This window comes from Pseudopodoces humilis, chromosome 9, assembly GCF_049639895.1.
Source record: "Pseudopodoces humilis isolate 2021_Gansu_Grassland_sample_001 chromosome 9, ASM4963989v1, whole genome shotgun sequence".
Taxonomy (NCBI): domain Eukaryota; kingdom Metazoa; phylum Chordata; class Aves; order Passeriformes; family Paridae; genus Pseudopodoces; species Pseudopodoces humilis.
The window spans coordinates 27,368,765-27,381,767 of record NC_142208.1 but is presented as its reverse complement, the minus strand read 5'-3'; the positions used below and the strand labels follow the sequence as shown (position 1 = coordinate 27,381,767).

Sequence of the window (13,003 nt, the reverse complement as noted above, 5' to 3'; positions counted from 1 at the left end):
GGAAGGGCTGATCCCTACAGGTGACCAGCAAACATTTTATCAGAGTATTCTTAATACACGTCAAGAAATAACTCGCCGCTGGGACAGAGCCGGGGCAGGGAGGTGGCTGTGCTGCTTAAGGAGCGAGGAGACACATTCGGGTGAGGGAACGCCGAGACCTCACTAAAACCACGCCGCCCCTCCCGCCCCCGCCCTGCGCTCCCATCGCCGGCAGCCGGAGCGGCGCTTACAGACGAGCCGGCCGGGCCTGCGGAGCGAGGGCCGCGGGGGCGGAGAGCAGCCGCTCACCTCCTACCAGCTTCGGCACCTTCCCGATGCGGCCCGTGATCTCTGCCGTGAGCACGGCGAAGTCCTGCTCGTAGCTCTCGAAGTCGGAGGACATCACGGCGATGGCGCTGCTGGGGCCGCCGCTCCGGACCGCGGCGCTTCCGTGTTCCGCCACCCTAAACCGCGTCCCCCACCCCGCCCCCGGCCGCCTCGCCCCACGTCCGGGCGAAACTCAGGTGCTTTAACCGGCACGGCCCAGATCCTCTCGGCCGTCCCGACAGCCCCTGGGCGGCCTTGGCGCGCGGGATCGCGCTGCACCGCAGGTACCGAGGAGAGGCGGCAAGGACGGGTCACTGCCGCCCCGCTGCCCCTCCCGCCCCGCCTCGGAATCTGCCGGGGTAGAGGAACGCGGCTGCGGCGCTACCGGCGGGCCGCAGTTTCCCGGGGGGCCCGTATTGCGAGAGGACCGCGGGCGGGCGCTGGCAGCGAGGGCTCCGCTCCCGCCCTCGCTCCTCCCCTTCCCTCCCCTCCCTTTCCACTCTCTTCCCTCCCTCCTCTTCCCACTCCCTTCCCTTTTCCCTTCCCGCCCTCTCCCTCGGCAGCCGGCGGGAGACATGCACGGCGGCGGGGCGGCAGCAGTCGGGCGGCGGTAGCGGCGATGGCGGGGCCGGGCGCGCTGCAGCGGGCGCGGCGCCTGTGCCACTGGGGCCCGGCGGTGGCGCTGGCCGTGGTGGCCGTGTGCTCCGCCACCGCCATGGCCGACGCCGCGCTCTGGTACTGGCCGCTGGACACGGCCGGGGGAAGCGTCAACTTCGTGATGCTGCTCAACTGGACCGTCATGATCCTCTACAACTACTTCAGCGCCATGTTTGTGGGCCCCGGGTACGTCCCGCTGGGGTGGACGCCGGTAAGCGCTGCCTTGCGACCGCCTCGTCCCGGGGCCTCGCGGGGACTGGCGGGCAGCCCTGGGGCCGCGCCGGCTGCCCCCGCCCTCAGGACAGTAGAAATCGCGTGTTTTGGTGCCGCCGTTTCTCCTCTGTCCCCCAAGAACGCTCCAAGCTCTCAGGCCACTCCTTCCTCCTTATCTTGTTCCGAAGTCTTTCCTTTGCCTTTCCCCGCTTTGCTCCTGCCGCTTCCAGAGTTTCCAGTAAAATCCAGCTTGCTCCTGAGACCGAAATCGGACAGATAGGAACTTTGTAAGTTTTGAGTATTAGAAAGCAGTACGCTGGACAGTTGAAATATCCTTCCTCTAATCGAGTGTGCCGAGCGTTGGGTAAACAGTTCTTATTACCCACACTGATTGCACATTCATAAGCTATCCCTGCTTACTTAACGTGTATATAATGTATGTGTGATGCTGTACTTTATATAGTTACATTCCTTATCAGAAGTCCTTATGTGGCCTTTTGGGGTCTCCTTTGGTGGTCTTTAGTGGCCAGTGTTGTAATATTTCAGATGGCCGTTCCTTGAACCCAGCTCTGGAGTAAGCACAGCACTGTTGATTTCTGTGACTCTTGCTTTGGCAGCCTTGCAGATCTGAGCCGGCTTCCTGCTTGCCTACAGTTACATCCTGTAACTGCTTCTCCAAGGCTCTGTTCTGTTCTGCTGCCCTTCTCCATCCCCTCCCTGTGCTCTCAAGGGTCTGGTAATGCTGCTTGTCTGGCAGCAGTTGCTGTGTTTTATAGGGGCTTCTCAAAGCAAAGCAGCAGGAAACAAGCACTGTTAGCTGGGAATGAGAACCTCAAGATTATTTGCAGACACCTATTCTGGAGATTTTGCTGGTAGCAGTAACAATTAGAAGTAATTAATCTAGAAAGTTTCTTTTTTGTTTTATGCAAGCCAGAAAATTATATGGTTACTCTCTGCTTAATAGAGTACAAGATAGAAATTTGCGTTTCCTGTGCTTTAATCATCTCTTGGAAGAGTTTTAGTCAGGAGTGATACGGGTTCAGTATCTCAAGGCAGCTGCCCAGAATTAGTGTTCCAGTGGTGTGATACAAAGTTTAGTGCTGGTCACCTTTCTAATTGTGGAATATTACTCAAGACACAGTCGGGGCAGAAGAGGATCCTGATAATCATCTTAGCAGGACAACTGGGTACTCCACTTCCTGAGTGGAAGATTTTGACTACCACTTGCTGTCTGCAAGTGTCTCTGTCTCTCACCTTTCTCTAGGTGGGGGGGCTGTGTGTAAAAGAGATTGTAAAAGAGTTGAACATTAGTGTTTACTAGTGCTGTATCTTAGTAGTAAGCTTGGAGTGGTTTATGGTATAAAATGGAGAGAAAATGCGCTCAGGATTATTATTTTTTTTTAAATTGGAATGGCAACATGCTGATTTTTACTCTCAGAACTTCACTATAATACCCTGCTTGTACAGTTGCTCTTCCTGACAGAAGAACTGTTTATTTCTTTTAGCAACCAGCACTTTCAACAGTGGGAGATGGCTGTGTTGATAGCTAGGAGATGATTTAATTTTGTTTTTTCCTTTCCTTGACGCCTACCATTAAATAGGGTTGGACTATGAAACACACCCTGTCAGAAGAAATCAAAGGCGTTTAGGTTAAGAAAATGCCAAGATAAACATTGCCAGGGGAGTTGTGTATACATCTAACGCTCTGATTCTTTTGTTTAAAGGAAAAATCTCAGGATTGCATGTATCTCCAATACTGTAAAGTGTGTCAGTCTTACAAGGCACCTCGTTCACACCACTGTCGGAAGTGCAACAGGTACTGTTTCTCTTTAAAATAGTTTAAAGTACATATTTGGGATGGGTTCTTAACATAATTTGTTCTTCCAGCACTCACACTGTGCTTTTTTTAAAAAGCTTCCATATGAACACTATAGCCCTTTCAAGTATTTGCACTTTCTAGTTGTGTGATGTCTATACAGTTCTGCTGTGTTTTAGTTTAGAAAAATGACTGTCTTTAACATTTTCTTTATAGTTTGAAATCAGTTTCTCTTAAGAACTTCTTGATGGTACCAACAAAACAATGCAGTCCTGCTTCAGGGATGTGAGTCTGTGTAAATACCTAAAAATCATATTAAATTGTTTTTAAAGTCTAAACATTGACCTGCTTAAAGAGTAGAATTCTGTAGTCTTTCCAAGCGGGAATTAAATGTTGATTTGAGTAGAAATTTTGGACTGTTGTGTTACTCTTCACCAAAGTGGGTTTTTGAAGGGAGTTAGCATGTTAAGTGAAGTAATAAACCTTTTGGGTCAACTTAAAAAGTTTGCACCTTGTTATCTTCCAACACACACTCATCCTGATACAAAGGATACTTGATTATAAATAGCTATCACTAGAATTCAATGCATCTTGAAAAAATCAAGGCACTTTAGCTGTCTGTTGTAGTCCACACAGGTTGTCCTCTGAAGGGCTCTTAGAATGTGGTGCAAGTATATTGCAACATATGCATTCATTTGTTATTTCTATAAACCCAAGATGTGCAGTCAGTGGTATTTTAGGAAACAGAACCTGAAACTCCTGAGCAGTGCTGTAATTTGGCCACAGCATCCTCAGATTTAAAATTAACAACTCTTTTCCTTGAGTGACAATCTTTATGCTGAGGACTGATTACTTAGGTGGTCACATAGACTTTTACACGTGTCAAGGTAATTTGGAATGTGACCAAATCTTTAATCAGGTGGGATTTTTTTGCATCTGTAAGCTATGCCAAAGTAACTGGCTTTATGTTGAATACAAGAGTGTCCCTAGGGTGCTTAGACTTGTTAAATGTATTTTGAGTAGGATTTTCAATGGTGTGAGGTCAATAGATAGCAATTGAGAAAGCTTTCAGAGGGTTTACCACTGAAAAGAACAAGTCACTATCACACTTCTCTCTGTGTATCTTTCTTTAAATACTCTTTCTACAAGTAGTTCACAGGGAATTTGATATTACCTTTATTTTCCTGGTATACTGATTTTTAATAACTGGCATTAACAGTAGTGCTTAATTATTGTGATCAGAGTTCTGACAAGTCCCATTCTATGTCTCTGTCTCCAGGCTCTGTACTATGGTGGTTATTAGCAACTAGTTAGTTTGAGTAAAGGGGAGGACAGATAACTAGGGAGGGTAGGACCTGGAAGGACTTTTTATTTGTTTTTTTAAATTCTACAGCATGGAAATATAATTCTGAATAGCAGCTAAAAAGAAACAACTGTGTTGATCTGTCAGAAAAAGAATGGAGGTTGAGAAGTAGAAAATCAGCCATCCTTTGAGTTTTTTGAGAAACCTCATATGTGTCATTTATATTAATCAATAATTATTATTCACAGATGTGTGATGAAGATGGATCACCACTGTCCTTGGATCAACAACTGTTGTGGATACCAGAATCATGCATCTTTCACTCTGTTTCTCCTCTTAGCTCCGCTGGGATGCATTCACGCTTCTTTCATATTTATTATGACAATGTACACTCAGCTTTACAACAGAGTAAGAAAACATAATTAAATGCTTAACTAAATTATTATTTAAGTCAGATAAATTATTCATGTCTTGAAGTATAAGATAATTTAGTTTTCTGAGGAGAAACGTGGATTTCCTTGTTATTCTTTCCACATGCACTCCTAGTTCTGCTGTGTGGCTGTAAGATGTATATATGTGAGTGGAGAAGGATTCAGGGAAAGTTGTTTCTATTTTAATTTTTTTTTTTCTTTTTTTCCCTTCTCATAATCACAGGGACTTTCCCATTGCTTTACATTGACTGAAGACTGTTTCTGGGTAGCACTTTATGTAGAGACAGGCTGTGTTTTGGCTGGCACAGAAAACAGCTGCTATTTATTTCCAACACACAAGTTAGATCCTATTTATTTTCTTTTATTGGCCACTTTTTTAGAATTGTGTCTATTTCTTAAAGGAAAAAAAAGTACATTAGTTTTGAGACTAAAAATAAGTATGTTAGCTGTGGGGTTTTTAACTGAAAAACTTAAAGAGTGAGCAAAGCTTGTTCTGGAATACACCCCTTATCTCAGATGCATGGTTAAGATTATAAGCTTTGATTTCAGCCTCTGTGGTAGCAGTGAAGAGCTTGATAACATCACCTGAGTGTAACAGATGCAGTTGTATTTGTAGCAGCTGAGCTGTGTTCGCAGGTTGATAATGTTGAGAATTGCTGTCTGCAAAGTTTTCAGAGAAAAACCTGCATGATTCCCACAGAAAATGGGGACTGTTCTATGCAAACGTTGTCCAACTGACACTGATGAATGTGTTTTTGCACATACTGGAGTCCAGATCTTTTTGCTGATTTTTGGGCCTGTGGAGCTTGCAAGGTGATGATTGTGATTTCATTTTCCACCTAGCAACAAACTTCTAAACATTAAAGTCTTTTGAATATATTTTTTTTAGTTACTCTGCTTGCATTATAAACACATCAGATGTTGGACACTTACTCTCAGAGCCAAATTTCTTATAGATTACTTGCTTTGTTTCAGCAGGTGTAAAGTTCTAGAGCTAAATGGAATTTTTCTCTTTGCAGATATCTTTTGGGTGGAGTTCTGTGAAGATTGACATGAGTGCAGCCAAAAGAGACCCTCGTCCCATTATTCCCTTTGGACTGTCTGCATTTGCTGCATCTTTATTTGCCTTAGGACTGGCATTAGGAACAACTATTGCTGTTGGAATGCTTTTTATTATCCAGGTGAGTCTATGGCTCTGTTACAAAGAAGTTAAAAGCTGTAAGTTTAGTATGCTTGTGGAGCAGAAACAGAATTCAGGATTGAGATAAGAACAGTTGTTCAGAGCTTACGTTGTTGTATAACTTTTCCAGGGATTATGTAGCTTTGTCCCAGTTTTTCTGTTACCACAGTTTTGTTTTTTTTTTTTTCCATGGAAGACTTGGATGTGAAAATCTAATGAACTGAGAAAACATGAGATGGATTTTATAAACTCCCTGAAAAAGGCTAAATATTTGCCCTATCCCTGAAAATAGGTGTAAATATGCCTGATGTATTTCTTAAAATGTTGGAGATCTTTGGAAGTAAACAAAAAGATACATTTTGAGCATAAAGTTCAATACTGTGTGATACTGTCTTAAGTGTATAATTCTAGGGCGTGTATATATGCTGAGGGTTAGCTTCTAACAAATGTTCAGTTAACTGTATAACAGTTGCTTTGTTCTTTAAAATAATTTTAGTTTGCTAAATGAAGCTTTCTTTGTATAGCTGATGCATTCCTGCAGAAAATAAGTCCTAATTTCACCTAACACTTTTATTTCAGATGAAAGTAATTTTGACAAATAAAACTTCAATCGAATCCTGGATTGAAGAAAAGGTATGCTTTTATTACAGTATTCTTGTAATGTTACAAAGTCTATATTTATACATCCGTGTTTATAATTATTTATTGTTTCACCTCTGGGTTAAAGAGATGTTATTTAGATTTATTTACCACTGACCTAACACCTACAACAAGCTTTACCCTTACCATCTCTGAAATTCACTGAAAGAAATGAGAAATCATGTAAATGCATAACTTCTCTTTTGTTTCGGAGGACTTCGTTGAACATAGAATAATATTTGCTTTGAAAAGACTCACTTATCTACTTGAAATATGTGGGTGTTCTTATCTGAAACTTGAGCTTTGTCATTACACATTCTTGTACCTTTAATTGTCCATCTCGCTGACCAAGTTACCATTCGAAGTGGCATCTTTTGACTCATGGTTTTCCCCATTTCTCACTTTAGATTGTAAGGGAAGATTTTCCTCAATTTGGGAAGATTTTTCTTGATTTTAAAGTACTAGAAAATACCTAGTCTTATGTCCTTAAAATTTCTCTTGAATTTCCTTATCTTTATAGAGGTTTTCACGAGATTTTTCAGGAGAAATATAGTCAAACAACAGAAGCTAAGTTTAGAGGAAGCAAAACTGATTCAGTATTTAGAAATTAGTTTGGTTCTACCAGGATTTTTTTGTTCAAGTCCACAAACATCTCATTAATAGAGAATCTTGATTGTGTATAAGTACTTAAAGTACTGTAATGTCAACTCTTTTCATGGGATATGGCTGGATCCAAGTCCTGTTAGACCTTTGAATAATGAGATAATGGAACATAAGTGAAAGAAATCCCTGTTATCACTATATTGTAGAATTTGGAATAATATGTTAAAATTTTTACTGTAAAACACAGGCTGCTAATATGACCCTTTTGAAAGCTGAGCATGGACTGTAATACTTAATTATTTAATAGGATGGCATTATTGCAATGAAGAGAACACCACTCTGTGGCTGCTCCACTAGATGTCATCATAACTGTGAGAATGTCAAGCTCGTGACTACAGAATGTGGGTGATTCAGATCATGCCTGTGTGTGCATTCTTAGTGGAGGAATTGGCACTACCAATGTTGAGTCATGTTTGTGATCATTAATCAAAGGATTCTGAGCTGTGGAAGCTCTTGGATGTGACTGAGAAATAGTCAGACATTGGTCCCTAAAAAAAAGCAGTAAAGTAATATCGGAGTGTGGAGGGAAGTATCAGTGTAGTCAGGGGACTGTTAAAGAGTAAATGGAGGGTGACTGGGGTGGGGACACCCCAACCAGACATCCTTCTGAATAATGCCATGATTGGTTTAAGTAGTTTTTAATGCCTGGGTTGATATAGCAGGAGTTCACTGCTCTTGCCTGAAAATACTTGCCTTTAGGCCCGATAGATCCATACAGGGCTTATGATTCGGCCTTTGTAATATTTGCTGCTTGACTGCACTTTGTAGGGTGATTATATGTTCTGCATTTCTTAAATTATTTTCTAGGCCAAAGACAGAATCCAGTACTACCAAACGGGTGAGACCTTTATCTTCCCCTATGATACGGGAAGTAAATGGAAGAACTTCAGGCAAGTGTTTACATGGTCTGGGATTCCTGAGGGAGATGGCCTGGACTGGCCAGTTAGAGATGGATGTCACCAATACAGTTTGACGGTAACTGGTCTTCAATGGTATCTCAAGCTGATTCTCCCCACTATCCAACTGTGTGCTTTCCTTTGTAATAATAGACCAGCTTTTTTAATAACTAAAATAGATGGGCTTGAAATACATGTACATGAGTTCTGTTAAATGTTGTCCCATTTTTGATGCACTAGAAAGTTACGCTTTTGTGAGTGTTTCAAACTGCTAATGGTATTTCCTGTGTTTGTTGAATGATTTCAATACCTGTCATTTTGTGTTGAATGCTGACTAAATTTCTATTTTTAATCATTTATAGATAGAGCAACTCAAACAGAAAGCAGACAAGCGAGTAAGAAGTGTAAGTATTTGTGAAGTTTGGTCTAAAATTATTTTGAAATAGCAGTATAAATAAATGTAATTAATCAATACAAACAATGTATAGCATTCTCTGCTAAATTAATGTTGGCATTTAGCCTTTGCATTTGCTTCTTAGTTTCCAGATGGGAAGAAACGTGATAATAAAAGAGGATTGTGCTTTATGGTTAAGCATTAATTTAGAATTCTGAGTCCCTTTGACAGCCACTGTCATTACTTTAAATCTCGTGGTATGCTTGAATTGATTTTTTAGTATGAAATTTATCAGTAAGGCCATAACTCCTTCAAATAAATTGCTGTGTTCTGTTCCAATCCGCAGGTGCGGTATCGAGCCATAGAAGATTACAGTGGTGTCTGCTGCCCTGTGACTAAAGGTGTTAAAACATTCTTCACGACACCGTGCACTGAAGAACCTAGAATTGCACTGAGTAAAGGGGATCTGATTTTAGCCACCAGAGGCTTAAAGTTAGTGGCTCCACACCTTTATATTTGGTTAAAAGAAATACTGAGTTGTGTTCTGGCATCTAATTACCTGTTATGCTTCCTTCCCCAGACACTGGATGTATGGTGAGAAGATTCTCATCTCAGATGGTGATGGTATGGAGCAGTTAATTTCATTTTTTTCTGTTGAAAGTTGCAAATCAGTTTTATACCTATCTAGAAATGTGGCCAATATTATATGTTCACTTCTCAAAAGGTAGAATGATAACATTATTGGCACTAGCTTCTCTCGACTCTCCAGTTATTATTCTTTACATCTAATAGGCTTCCCAGTTTTGGTAAACATTAAACAACTGTCAGACTGACAGAACACTCATTTGGTAGTTTATTGAAAGTTGAGTGGGAAGGGGGGCACTTCATATTCTAAGAAAAAGTTAGACTTTTAGTCTATAAAGAGGTTAAGGATGATTCATTTTTTTGATATTTAAATGGTGGTCTGTCTTAAATTCATCCATGCTTCCTACCTATACAGCCCATATAAGTATAGGGATTAATCTTTGTGTATCTTGAAAACTTGGAGACATTATGTCTTTGGTTTGGAATAATTTCTAGAGACTTTAATATGCATTTATAAAACTAGCTGTGGGTGTTGAGTATAGTAAAGACTCCTGATGATCTGCAGAGAGTATCACAACCATCTGCGTTGAAGCTTTTACATTTTTCACTTCAGACCTCTTGCTGTGGACTGAACTAAAATTTTACCTGCCAGAGGGTGTGTTGGATTCTGTTGTTTGTTCCAAACAATTGTTAATTCATTGGATGTGGATTTCATATTTGCACAAGTGAGGCTGCTAGCAGTCACTACACTGAAAAAGTCCTTGCTTTTCATTGGAGGTCTGAAACCTTTATGGGCTGGAAGTGCCCTGGCAGCTGACTCCAATAAAACATCAGATACAGAAGAACATAGCAATAGTTTGTATTGCATTGCTTATTGTGAAGTTTAGCAGGATATATCTACTCTATTGAATGTTGGGTTTTCTGAATCAGCTAAAATGTGGTGTGGATGGTGAACTTAGTGAACACTGAGAGGCTGGATCAGAATAGACTTCAAAAATAGAATGAGTTCTGTTAGGAATGTATGGAAAAATGCTATAAATAAGCAGGAATAAAAAGTTGCACTACAGCAAGATGGCAAAATGAATGATTAAGTAGCAGTTCTTCTGTGGAAAAAAACTCAATGATAATCTTAAGATGAGTCAACACTTTTGGAAAAGAACAGGCATACAGCTTCCCAGATGCTGAAGTAAACCTTCCATCCTCCTCAGCATTGGCAGAGACTCTGCTGAAATAGTGCTACAAGTAAAAGCAGTTACTGCATCTCAAGAAAGATCTACTGTAAAGGGTTGAGAGGAAAACAAAGAAAAATGAGAATAATTGAATAATAGCAAATGTGACTTATAAGGAAAAGCCAAAAGAATTGGGATAGTTTACCTGGGAGGAGAGGAGTAGGAAATTGGAGTTAGCCTGGGTATGTGTAAATAGTCATCAGCTGTGTGAAACTCTCTGTAAACAAGTTTGTTACCTGCTTCCTGTGCCCCTGGTTGTAGAAAAAGGAGCTGTAAACCTGATTTATAGATAGAAAGATTCAGATAGGGTATAAAGATGAATTTTCTCAAGGAAGGTAGAGCACTGCAAAACTTTGGAGATGTCTGAAAACATTTTAGGTAGTTGGAGAAAATCTGTGCATCCCTAGGCAATGATGTTAGAAATGACTTAGATGTTCTGTCTTGTAGAAGAAAATAACTTGGGTAAGTGCTTGATGTCTCTTCCAGTCCTGTGTTTTTCCTCGGTAGTGGGCCATGTTTTGTTCTAAGTTAATGCAACTTTTCATGTCTTAAGGTGGAATAAGAGAACGAGGCTGGTTCCCTAGGAAGTGTGTGGAAAAATACCAGTATGACTCTGAAACGGATCAACCAGTGGATGGAGAGAAGAAAAGCAAATAGCCTTCTAATTTTTTTTAAATATTAAATGGAATTTTTACTTCAGATCACAATCCTTTACTTGAAATTTTCTGTATATTACTTTATTTAGACTTATGCAATGAATATGTTAGGATGAGGTTTTCTTTTCCTCACAGCTGAAAGGGTTGTATATGCCTGTGCCATGGTTTGCATACTTTTTAAACAATAAATAAGTGAAGAAGACATTCTGTGGATTGCCTTCTAGATGCATCTTTTTCATCACAAGTCAGAATTGTTTTTTTCTGTTTAAATTGCATTCTGAGCATTAAGATTTTAGGGTTTTTTTCCTCAGCCGCATCTGATTGTTATGCGTGCTGCTTATCTTTTGTATTTCTCTGGAGCTGCCCCTGAAAATAAACACCCAATTCAAATTCCAGATTAAATTTGTTACCTGTGACTTTTAATGATGTGAATTGTCCACCTCAAATAAATGATACATTCATACTTACTTGTGGGTTCAATTGTTCTTAGACCTAGAAGAACTAGTTTATAGGCATGGTAGTGTGAACTGACTGGGAAGCAAAGATTTAACCTTGTAAGTTGTTTTTCAAGGTTAAAAAGGCTTCAGTTGTTGCAATAACAAATAAAACCACTATTCTGTGGTTTTAATGGCAAAAATTACATCCAGCAGTGTCTGTTCCTCTGAGCCAGTACCCAAGAGATCTCAATCCATTTTAGAGTGAAAGGGAGCAGGATCCAAGAATTTGTGAGTCTAGTTGCTACTAATTATTAACAGCTTTCTTAAAGCATTTTCATTTAGCATCTCTTTATTATTAGAAGGAAGACCTTAAATTGGAGTAACTTGTACCAGCTCAAGGTTTTTTAAATGTCTCCAAAATGCAACAGGTGCTTTCGTTCTCTCGTAGAGTTACTTGTCAGCCAGGTTGAGAGGTTTTGAAAATCAGTTCATGTGGCAGAAGTGGCACACAAGAGTCCAATATAAGACCAATTTATGCTTGAATTGCTATATGGTTTTATTGTTGAGGCAGTGCCATTCACCCTCCAAACACATCTGTGCAGAGAAGCATCTCTGTTTATTGTATCAGCAAAAATACATTCCAGGTACTGCAGTTGGTGGCATCACAGGATTCAGCCTCAAGTTTCTGCAGATCTCAGTTGCCCTGGATTTACTTTTCCCAACTAACTTACTCATTTTTGTGTCCATAACCAGTTCTGGGATGCATTTCTTCTTCGCTGTTTTTTTTTTTTCCTACCCAGTCTCACCTGGGGAAAAAGATATTAAGCCACCACTGACTTCCATGTCACATTGCTGTAAGGAAAGCATAGGAAAAATAAGCAACATCTTTGCATGCAGTTTCAGAGACTTAGAAGCCTTTATAGCCTCACATTTCTGACAAGCACAGTAAGTGACAATGGTTACCTGAAGATGTCAAGGTCTTTGGGCCCAGACTAGAAACAAAATTGGGCCAGTTGTTTTTACTAGTCAAAGCTAGAGCTGCCTAACAGCAGGGTGGGGGGGATCTTTTGATAAATCTTGCTTTCATTTTGGGATAGCTGACCAAGAGCATTAGGAGGGAGAGGAAAAGCCACTAGCTGTCTGAACAAGACAGGGAAGACAATTCCTCAGACAAAGAGAATTGCTCTAGGAAAGCCACGTATACATCTTCCCCATGTTGCATCCTTTTGAGCTGCTAGAGCTGACTTTTGCAGGGACAGGGAGGAGCTCTCAGCAGAAACAGCACAGACTGATGGAAGTCATAAGAAAGTTTTCATCTTGCTTAAATAATTTTCTAAAGCAGCAGCTTAACACAAGAAAATCTCACATCTCGTGTGGTAAATTCATTGTTTCAGCTCAGCCTAAGCTGGAGACAAGGAAAAGAAAGTTGGGTAGAAGAGCAACTAGACTACAGGAGCAAATCTGGACTACACTATCTTACTGCCTCATGGCTGGAGCTGTGGCTGACCAGTGACAGCATAGGCAACAAGTTCATGTTCTGCAGCAGTTGTGTTCTAGCTGCACCCATACAGAGCTTGGCAGCTGACAATGTGGTTACA

General features: G+C 40.9%; 2 protein-coding genes across 5 annotated transcripts in view; one reads left to right on the top strand and one right to left on the bottom strand.

Moving 5' to 3' along the window:
* VTI1A (vesicle transport through interaction with t-SNAREs 1A) overlaps positions 1–470 on the bottom strand; it is a 256,910-nt gene extending 256,440 nt beyond the window's left edge. The window contains exon 1 of one of the 4 annotated variants that reach the window (XM_014250458.2): positions 289–470. In XM_014250458.2, coding sequence (XP_014105933.1) covers positions 289–382 — 94 coding nt within the window. In that variant the 5' untranslated portion in view covers positions 383–470. The remainder of the gene's footprint in view (positions 1–288) is intronic. The other 3 variants (XM_014250459.2, XM_005520740.3, XM_005520741.3) reach the window with 3 other exon arrangements.
* A 439-nt stretch (positions 471–909) lies between these two features.
* Positions 910–11,435, top strand: ZDHHC6 (zDHHC palmitoyltransferase 6). Its single transcript, XM_005520739.3, has 10 exons — positions 910–1,174; positions 2,901–2,992; positions 4,544–4,703; positions 5,746–5,907; positions 6,486–6,539; positions 8,016–8,183; positions 8,467–8,508; positions 8,845–8,990; positions 9,079–9,122; positions 10,866–11,435. Exons 1-10 carry the CDS (start codon positions 926–928, stop codon positions 10,967–10,969), a joined length of 1,221 nt encoding a protein of 406 aa, XP_005520796.1. The 5' UTR covers positions 910–925; the 3' UTR covers positions 10,970–11,435.
* Positions 11,436–13,003: the final 1,568 nt, after the last annotated feature.

Excerpts from the sequence above, each read along its gene's own strand:
- ZDHHC6 (XM_005520739.3), top strand. The coding sequence starts at position 926 with ATGGCGGGGCCGGGCGCGCTGCAGCGGGCGCGGCGCCTGTGCCACTGG. Across the intron at positions 8,509-8,844 it reads CAGACAAGCGAGTAAGAAGT|GTGCGGTATCGAGCCATAGA; the intron begins GTAAGTATTTGT and ends TCCAATCCGCAG. Across the intron at positions 9,123-10,865 it reads TCTCATCTCAGATGGTGATG|GTGGAATAAGAGAACGAGGC; the intron begins GTATGGAGCAGT and ends TCATGTCTTAAG.